Source organism: Camelus ferus, chromosome 9, assembly GCF_009834535.1.
Source record: "Camelus ferus isolate YT-003-E chromosome 9, BCGSAC_Cfer_1.0, whole genome shotgun sequence".
NCBI classification, from domain to species: domain Eukaryota; kingdom Metazoa; phylum Chordata; class Mammalia; order Artiodactyla; family Camelidae; genus Camelus; species Camelus ferus.
The window spans coordinates 27,592,048-27,602,670 of record NC_045704.1 but is presented as its reverse complement, the minus strand read 5'-3'; the positions used below and the strand labels follow the sequence as shown (position 1 = coordinate 27,602,670).

The 10,623-nt window shown below is 42.4% G+C and overlaps 1 protein-coding gene across 1 annotated transcript; it reads right to left on the bottom strand.

The window, feature by feature from the left end:
* Positions 1-4,817: 4,817 nt before the first annotated feature.
* Positions 4,818-7,125, bottom strand: LOC116665730 (trafficking protein particle complex subunit 9-like). The gene is made up of 3 exons (XM_032486241.1): positions 6,479-7,125; positions 6,129-6,372; positions 4,818-5,071 (listed from the first exon to the last, which is right to left on the bottom strand). The coding sequence occupies exons 2-3, from the start codon at positions 6,370-6,372 to the stop codon at positions 4,974-4,976; spliced, it is 342 nt and encodes a 113-aa protein (XP_032342132.1). The 5' UTR covers positions 6,479-7,125; the 3' UTR covers positions 4,818-4,973.
* Positions 7,126-10,623: the final 3,498 nt, after the last annotated feature.

Here is a 10,623-nt window from a genome sequence, read left to right as displayed (position 1 = left end):
TGTCAGAGTTACACTTGCTGATGGTGTCCTGTGCCAAGTGCAAGTAAATGCGGTTCAGAAGCTGCCCGGAGGCTGACTCTGGGGATTCCTTCTCCATCGCAGCTGTGAGGGAGCCTTGCCTTTCCTGACCACAACCACAGAGGCGATTTTAAATCTCTGAAAACTGCCATAGCAGTGTATATCACAACCCCCACAAGGTATGTTGAATAAAGTAGAAAACTTTAAGTGTCTCCTTTAGGATAGAAATAGGATATCAAATAAATCATGATTTAAAAAATTCTAGTGCCCTAATAAGTGCTACATTACACTGGCTGCATTATTAGGTTAGACAACTTCATTACCTGCTTTTCCATACCACATCTTCTAGTTAGATTTTACTTATCTTTCTTTTTCTCCTAAAGAAAAAAATCATATGATGCAGTTCTTGTGTCAGAGGTGACAAGAAGAGAGCAAGATGTAAAGCCGGAATCGTGATGCTGGTCAGTCTAATATCAGCTCCGTCACTGCACAGATCATCTTAACTCATTTTACTGCACTTTTTGGAATTACCTTCTCACTTGGAAAACCCCTGTGTCAGTTAGATTTGCTTAGTAAAACAATTTTTTTTCTTACTTAGTGCATCAGTGATGTTTTCAAGATGATAAAAAATTTTGCCCATGGCATTTAAACAGTTGCTTCTTCTCGTAATTCATGGTTCACGGTCTTGTATTTGTCACAACTGGAGAAATGTGTTTTCTGTGTGCAAATTCTCATTGTTTTGGTGACGCAGGGACACTTGTCCTTACTGGATGGAGTATGATAGTAGTTGTTTGAATTCTCTCTCTAAATCTGGAGTCCTGTGTTATGATTCCTGTTACCTTAAAAAATATGAATATTGTTATTTACCTAAATAGATAACATCACACCAGTGATGTATATCAAATTGGTCCAACTAGGAATTCCAATATTAAATGAGACAGTAATTTCACAACTCACTATTCCAAAAATTTGGATTGATGGTTCAATTATACCAGGGACATTACCTGTTGTAATTGAATCAATCATTGCTTTCTTCAATAAAAGTTTCCATTCCATCTGCTCTTTTGTTTTATTGTCCTTCTGTGTTTTGTTTGCTTTCTTTCCCAAATATATATGATTTTGGATTTTGTCATTGAAAATCCTTGCTGGTTTTGCTACCTCATGCTGCAGAGAAAGCCTTGTGACTGTTTTATAGTCACTGATTTCATGGTTGTATGAGTGCTTAATGCCACCTTGCAGGGGTGTGGAGACCTAATGAAGTGTGTACATAAAAGTCTTAGTCTACACTGAGTGCAGGGTTAGTGTTAGCAGCTCATGTTATCAGTATCATAATTAATCCTTTACAATCATCCTCTATTAATCAGTGTTATCCTTCTATCGTCTCCAGGAGAGGAAATGTAGTATTCTAAATGTAAATCTTTGCCAAACTTTTAGTCAATTCAACACTTTTAAAGCTTTGCTGTCAATAGGACTGTGTGCCTGCTATCCCTACTTTTGCTTCTCCTGACCCAGGACGTGGTCTCCACGGCTGATGATCCACGAGACACTGGATTCTTGGTCCCATGGCTCTGTGTGTTCTGGGACATCTGGGGACTTCAACACTGTCTTAGGGGCTTTGGGTCCCACCTCTTCATAGCATTGCTGAGATGATATCTGTGTGTTCACCCTCATTCTTGAGTGTACGGTGCAGTTTTTCTAGACCAACACAAGCCACCGTGGCAGCACTGCTTTGAAAACATGCTGGGACAGCATGTGCTTGTCAGTTCTTGGGTTTAAAATTTTCTGTTCTAATTTCTAAGATGGGGTATATTGACAGATACACTCTATGTAAACAGAAGCTCTGTGGGGTTTTCAGCAACTTCTAAGAGCATAAATACTCCTGAAGCAGCTAATCCTTCCTCCCAACAAGTGAGGAGCAAGCCGGTAAGATCCTGGGTGCCTGTGGCAGGCCAAGCTCTGTAGCCCAGGCTGCTCACTGAAGCACAAGGAGAAAAACTTAAAAACCTACTTCCATGTTGTCTTTCACAGAATCTCAGAACTGAACTGTTTTAATATTTAAAGAGAGGGTGTTTAGTTTTTTTAATAAATTATTTTATTTTTCCTTTTTCAGTATTATTAGGTATAATTATTACAGTTCAACTCCAGATACACATATTGCATTTAAATACATGTATAGAGTATACTGCATTTTTTTAGTTTACATATATGTACTAATTAGTTTCTAAGAACAGATTAGAGCTTTAGATTTTTAAACTTACATAGTTACCAGAGGAATAAAGCCAACTACAAAAGAATAATCAACAGAATATGGTAATCCAATCACAAAGGACAGTCAGATGTTCTTACACATATTCAAGAAATCAAAATAATAATTAGTTCATTTGTGATCTTATTATTATTGCTATTCATTTTAGATTCCTCATAAATGAAGTCATATGGCATTTTTCTTTCTCTTTCCACCCCACTTCACTTAGAATGACAGTCTTCAGGTCCATCCATGTTGCTGCAAATGGCATCGTTTATGGCTGAGTAGTATTCCATTGTAGATATGTATCACCTCATCTTTATCCAGTCATGTGCTGATGGACATTTGTGTTGTTTCCATGTTTCTTGTTCTATGTCCCTTCTGGCAACAATTACTGATTTTAAATATTTTCCACCTTAAAATCCTTCCTGAAGGGGATGTGGTAACAAGAATCAAAAACAGTTACAGCACAGGGTTGAGTGTGATGGGCCCTGGGGGTTTGGTAAGAAGGTTAGTGGAAAGGATTTCAGATTCTGATCAAATGATTCCTCCTATTGTAGCCCTGCTGACCGCCTCTCTCACTGCCTGCCCTATAAGTCTGACCAGTCCCTTCTGTGAATCCCTCTCTATTTTGCACAAATTTTGTCCAATTGTTGTCATCCCACAGGGACCTTAGTTGAGGCACCTAAGCTCCTGTGTTGGTTTCTTCCATCAGCCCTTAACTTCCTTGGAAGCCAGGACTGTCTCATTGCCCCAAGGATCCCTAATGCCTAGTGAGATGCCTGATACAGCTGGTACTTAACGAGCACATGGGTCAAATGGAAAAACCTGATCAAAGAAAACACCCTCATTTTTCAGACATGCCTACTTGAGTACATAGGGTAAAATGACATGTCTTCTGGGATTTGCTGCCAAATACTTCAACAAAGGACAAGGAAAAGAACAAAGGTCTGAATAAAGGAAATATGGAAAGTTTGTGAATTCCTTAATCTAGGTAATGGGCTTATTGTACTATACTTATTGATGTATACTTAAATTATTTTATAATTTTGCTATCATTAGCTGAATAGCAAGTATTAATACGTATTAATTGAAATCCTTAGAGCTGACCAAACTTACCCCACATAAAATCCTTAATGTCCTAGTAGTCTGTCTTACAGAAATCTTTTCCCACAAAGGCAGGGATAAAGGGAAAGACAGATCCCTGCAGTGTTTCCAAGTTGTCAAAAGACCAAAGGCTGACACAAAATAAGAGATTTTAAAAAAGATAAAGAGGCTGAAATCAATGTCCCGAAAACCTAGCTTAGAATTCTAAATGGCCCAACTTAACTAACCTCAGCACTGGCACATCAAGAATGGGGCAAATAACACCTAGTGGATTTTTTTTAAAATAAATAAATTATGATCCAGTTCCTACCACAGGCAATTATGATAAGACTGAGTATAAGTTCTAACACCAAATAGTGTACAAATTATAATTTCAACTTCATTCAAACTGCTTCTTCTATAAAATCTGAATCCTTTTTTCTTAAGACAGATTTGTGGCATATGACCTAGTGATAAAATTTTCAACCTGCTTGTATTCAAAATGTTCACCAATGTGACAGTTTATTACATCAACTATTGCTTTTTGGGAAACCCATGTGCCTTGTCACTCTCTTTCATAAGATTTCCTGTGGAAAATTCAATCCCTCATTCAGGAAATGGCTGAGCAAACGGTCTGATGGAAAACCTTCATACACTGCAACACAAGAAAATGAAAATGACTGTGAGCAGCCTGTGAAGCCGGCAGACACACACAGCGCATGGCTGTGTTCCCGCCTCGACTTTCTGTAACCAGCAGGGTAAATGTGCTTCTCAAGAAATAGACATAAACACTTTTCAGATCCTGAGAACACAATTTCCCTTTCAGGGTTTAGTGGGCTTCCATTTAATTCTATGAGAAGTGTTTAAAACAGCAGAACAACAACTGAGATAGGGTTTAAAGTAACTTTTATGTCTTAGTGAAAATAAAGCCAGCTGATAGTTATCATTTTTACTTTATTTGATCTCACTCTTCTACTTTACCTCCCCAACTTCCTCCACAAAATGATGGTGAACATCCCCTCCTGGGTCAGAAGGCTAAATAGAAAGTACCGATCACATGGAGGTATGATTTGTTGTTTTATTTTTCAAAAGAAACATGTTTCATTGATGTGATTTAATAATTAAGATCAAGAAAAAGTCTATTCAATAAATGGTAGCCAACACATGTCATCATAGCTGCTCATCAGGTTTGGCCCCACGTTTCACACATTTACATGGACATCTGCCATGTGTTGTCATGGGACATGGTGAGTGGGGACAGGGTCTCTGCTCTCACAGGGCACACAGCCTGGTGGGGGAAGTGGTGTTCAATCATTACCATTTTTTTTAATGTACTTACAAATTATGGGAAATGCTACTTCAAAAGAACAAAATGAGTCAATGAAAGTGAAAAATACAAATTCTGTATTTAGGCTGAGGGAAGACAGGGAACCTCTTTGAAGAGCTGACACTCCACTGAGATCAAAAGGACAACTCCGGTGCTGCAGGTGAAGTGCAGGGACACACTGATAAAGGGCTGATATCCAGAATATACCAAAATCTCTTTAAACTCAACAAGAAGAATGAATAACCTGATTAAAAAATGAGCAAAATGCCTGAGCACACACCTCATCATAGAAGGAAACTAGATGCCAAAGAAGTCTATGGAAACATGCTCCACAGCATCTGTCATCAAGGGGATGCAGACTGAAACAGCGAGGTACCACTGCACACCTGTCAGAACTGCCAAAACGCAGAACACTGACAATACTGAATGCTGGTGAGGATGTGGAGTGACAGGAATTCTCATGCATTGCTGGTGGGAATGTAAAATGGCCCAGATACTTTGGAAGATGGTCTGGCAATTTTTTACAAAACTAAACGTACTCCTACCATATGATCCGGCAACTGTGCTCCTTGGTGTTTACTCGACAAATGGAAACTTATGTCCACACACAAATCTGCATACAGATGTTAATAGCAGCTTTATTCATAATCACCAGAACTCAGAAGCAACTAAGCTGTTCTTCAGTAGGTGAATGGATAAATAAACTGTGGTCCAGCCAGAAAATGGACTATTATTTGGTGTTAAAATGAAATGAGTTATCAAGGCATGGAAAGACATGGAGGAATCTTAAATGCATATTATTAAGTGAAAGAAGCCAATCTGGGAAGGTTCTGAAACTGTCTGATTCCAACTGTCTGGTGTTCTGGGAAAGGCAAAACCACAGAGACTAAAAGATCAGTGGCTGTCAGAGGCTAGAGGGGAAGGAGAAATGAATGACGTGCAGCATGGAGCATTTTTAGGGTCACTAAGACAGACTACTCCGTATGATGCTGTGACGGTGGATACATGTCATTTTACATCTTTCCAAACCCAGAGTGCACACCACCAAGTGTAAATCCTAGTGTCAAGTACGGGCTCTGGGTGATGATGACGTGTCAGTGTAGGTTCACCCATTGTCGCAAATACACCCTCTGGTGCAGGCGTCAATAATGAGGAGGCTGTGGGGACAAACTGCAGTTCATACAGCCAATCCAGCCCCAGCCACCGCTGTTAATAAAGCTCTGTGTGTGTGTGGATTGTCCGGCTGCTCTGGCGTCTGAACAGCAGAACTGAGCAGCTGCATCGGAGAGCAGGAAGTTTGCAAACCCTGAAATATTTACTCCCAAGTCCTTGACAGAAAAAGTCTGCTGAGCCCTGTTCTAAACGAATCACAATTCACCCTGATGAGACAGGACAGCAGGGCCCAAACCAGACATGGTTAATGGGACTGAAGCAATGTTTTAGTTCCAAAACCTTTGCTGAAGTCCTGCAGGTCCAGCGACAGACTGTAGCCAGGAAGTGTCTGCAGAAGGAGTCGGTAGCAGGTCTTCCCACCAGGCACCGGTATGCCGGGGGCCGCGCGCTTCATGGGGGCCACCCTCTTGAAGAAGGCAGACTTGCAGTGGAAACCGATCAACTCATAGAGCTCGGAGAGGATGCTGCACTGCTGAATTCTCTCCTCGGAAAGCTGAAGCACAGGGAGAAAAGCAACAAGCATCTGAACGAAACATGTAAGTGAAAAAAGACATGTAAAAATGGTTTTCCCGTAAAACAGAGACGCAATGACACAGGAAGGAAGAGGAAGGCTAACTTCGTGCACTGACGGGACCGGATGCAGAAACGCAGTGAAGCAGGGCTGTGCAGACGCTCCAGACCCCCTCTGGGCCCCACCTCTCCGTGTTCAGCCTGTCCTTTTACTAGAAAGGCCCGTATTCCTTGAAACAGAGGAATCTGCTACCTACACCTGAGACACAGAGAAGGGAAGGAGCAAAAGGAAAGGAAAGTAAAGGAACAACAGTTAATCTAGACCCTAGGGTTTGGGCGGGACTTTCACCAATCACACAACTTCTCAAAGCACAGAGCACACAGTGAGAGGCTGACAGAGTGACTGCGACTTCTGCTCCTTAAGCACCAGCTACCTGCCAGCACATGCTGTGCCCCTTACTGAATCATTACAATCATCTCAGAAACTATTACTACCCCGGCTCACAGGCAAGGAAATCTGAAACTCGGAGAGGAATTATTTTCATCCTGGACAATGTCCCATGACCCAGAATTGTCAGAGCCTCCACAGACCCTGGACTAAAATGCTCCATTTCACCACAGGCCCTGAGCCTCAGGCTGAGGCCACATCAGGTCTGCACAGGCCCAGAGCACGAGCCTGTGGGACAGGGAATGCTCCCACTCGAAGTGCCAGGCCAAGACCCTCAGAAACCTATGAAATGAAACCAAATCCCCAAACTGATTTCCAACCCACTGCCCTCTCTGGGAAGACTGCTCGGCACATCTGCACTGTCACCTGTGCACAGGCTGAGCAAGGGCCCAGACAGTGACATGAGGTCCCACTGGAAGTGGCTCAGAGACCACTTCATCACAGGACAGACTCTCCTGGCTTTCAATGTTAACTCTCCATTCCATTTCCAACTGGAAAGTAAGTTTAGACTTGTTTTCCTCTCCTAGAAACAAAGAGAGTGGTAACATCAGCAGGAAACTCAAGACAGAGTAAGAGTCTCCTGGCCATCTGGAAGGATAGGCTGAGGAGGGAACAGAGACAAGAATCAGAAAGACCCATGTTCCAGTCCAAAGTCTGCACATCACTCGCTTTGACAGTTTCCTTATGAATACAGATGATAAAATCTAATTTTGATTGTTGGGAAAAATAAATGAAATAATGTATGCCACTAGCATAGGTCTAAAATTCTCCATGAGTGTCCCAGAAATGGACGTGATCGTGGTTAGTTACTGTCTGCCAAGTCTTGGGTGCTAAGCCCACATCAGCCAGCCAGAGATGTGCCAGAGAATGCCTCACCAGCCAGCAGCCTTCTCCAACTTGGAAACTCACAGTGTCTGAAGAACAGGCAGTGGTGGATGCTTTGGGACACTCTGGAGGTAGCACTCCAGTGATGACTTTAAAAAGCTGGGGAGAATTTAGGGGACCATACTGTTCAAATACAGAAAACACATTCCATGTCTGCCCACATTCATCTCTAGCCATGATGATTCAGAGAGGAAATACATATTCAAACTTACACCAATTTCCCACATAAGTGCATCAAAACAATTTGGAAAGAATGTAACTTTCTTCTCTAGATCAAAAAGCGGGGATTACAAGTTTTGTACTGAGAGCCCTACTTGTTAAACATCTGCTAACATAACCGGGTCCACTATTAGTCATCATAATTCGAAGTGAAGGATGGAATAGAACAAAGCCAAGCTATTATGGTCTGGTCTTTCTTTGGGTTACAATGTCACATAGGACACGACAGGTCAACAAGGAACCACTCTGCCGTGATCATGGAGCAGGGGAACGGGATGAGGGGCAAGATGTATGACGCAGCCGCAGCTGTGCCTGTGCTTCTAGGCAGGTACCCAAAGTCACCTCGACAAGGTGTCAAATGCTTGTGCCCACATCCTCATCACCTGACATCTATTAAAGAGAAATGGAAACCTATAAAAGGCCAATGCATTTGGTGGTTACACCGTCCAAAGAGCAAAGTCACAGTTTGACAACTGGCCGTCTTGGTTTCCTGGAATTCATTCTTGGAGAACCTTAAAAACCACTCCTCTGTACTCAAGAAGTGCTGCCTACTTGTCCTAAATTTGGCTCAAGGATACAGCACGTTCACATGGACTTTAATGTCTGCACAGATTTGACTGTCTTTCTCCAGGTTCACTTGTCCTTCCTGAAGAGACCTGAGTTAAGTCCATCCTCTGCAAGGTCAATTCCCTCCAGTGGCAACTCATCGAGCCTGCAATTAAAAGCCAACTGAACAGGACTGTCCTCAGCTAAAAATGTCACCCACCCTTCACTGCTTTCTTAATCTCCTCTCCTGGCTAATTACAACAGACTAACACCTCCCTCCACCCAGCTCCCCAACTATGTCAAACAGAAATTAATGTCCATAAAACAGGAGACATCTCCATAGTCACCTCTGAATTCCTAGCATATAGTAATGTCAATAAAAAGAACTATGATTATGGCTTCTTTCCTTTAAAACCTTTCTGGTTATTTAAATGAGACCTTGGAAGAGAAGTGTTTGGGTCCAGTATCTTCATCCAGAAGACTCTGGAGACCTTTTTCAGAATGGCTGTCCACTGATTCATTCAAAACACAACTTCTCATTCCGGGAGGAGCCGTGATTTCCTGCCAGGAGTTTGTGGTCACTCTCATGCCAGAACAGCTTTAAACTATATCCTTACATTGGATTTGCTATTTTTCCCCTCTTCCAACAAAATTCACTTTCCTTAATTTCTTGCCTTGAGGAATTTTTTTTTCCTTTCTAATTCACCCTTTAGTAAAGCAGGCTTCTCAGGATGTGCTTGGACTTACATAGGATCAGCCATCCAACTCTCAGAGTGAGAGGCCTGGGGCTCAACTCCTGCCCTCCTGTCAGGGCAACTGAAACTCAGTTCAGGAGCCAACCAGCACCTGAGGGCTTCTAAGGCTCACGTATCTCCCAGAATCCCTGCTTTCTGGTTTGTCTTGGCTTCTGAGGATTTCCCCTCACTTTCTTGACAATTAGCTGCACAGTTTGAAAAATGAGGAAGGAAGGTTTTATTTCTTAATCAGCATTTTAAGGAACTTGTGTAACGAAGGTTTTCACGAGTTTCTAGAACCCTCCATTGCTGAGACAGAAAACACACCAGACATTTTCTAAATTTAGGTATCTTGTGCATTTTTTCTTTTCTTTAGTTTTCTTAACTGCTAAGAGACTTTTTTAATTAAAAAAGTAAGGCCCCAAATAGGATAGAATATTGAAAGGGCAAACAAAATTAAAGGGCAAAGACAGAAAAATGATAAGTAGTACTCTACAAAGTTAATAGAATACATACATCTGTCATATCAGCAATTCTCAGTAACAGCTAATTGAAACATGAGCATGAGGCAAAACGTCTCTCCTGTCAGGAGATGGCCAACAGAAAATTGAATTAAAAGAACAAACTAAAATTCTAAGTCTGGTTAGGTATAGAAATGCTACCAGCTAAATGGTCTTCTTCTGGAAAAGAGGGAGGCCACCAGCTCTTTACTGTGGAGCCTGAGGACCCAGTGGAGGGCGGTGAAGTGAGCTGTGTAAGTAACCCAATAAGCAAGTGAGTGATGAATAGAGACGTGAGCTTGATGACAAGATGATCTAAACATTCACTTGTCCTGTAAAGTATGTCTTCAAGTTCAGTGATCAATACCTTGGCGTCCTCAGGGATTGCAATTATAGGAAAATGCACAGCCTAGACCCAGTCCTCCTCTGTGAGCTCGTGACACAGCACTTAGATGTCTCAAGGGCACCTCCAACTCCACCTTCAAAGAGCTGACTTCATGGTGCTCCTCCCATAGCCGTCCTGCCCAGGGCCCCTGGTCAGGAGGCAAGGTCTCCCTGCCTCTCCCAACTCAGGCCCATCACTCACAGAAGTGCCTGGACCCCTCCTTCAGGGCTCAGATTTCCTCAATCACCGAGTCCAACCACCCACTCCTGTCCTACCAGGTATTCACTGGCACTCACTCAGCGCTGACTGTGTGCTGGGGACCACACTGCACACTGTGCACACGTTATCTCACTGGATGTCCACAGCAGTCCTGGGAAGTGGGTACATCACTGCTTCAATTGATTAGATAAGCTGTTTCACTTCCTTGAGGGCATCATCCAAAGTGACACGGCTACTGAGCCACAAAACGGGACTGAAAACACTCTTGAACAATTGAACACTGCTACAACACCTCGCAGCCACCCTACTCTGAACTCATCACATCACA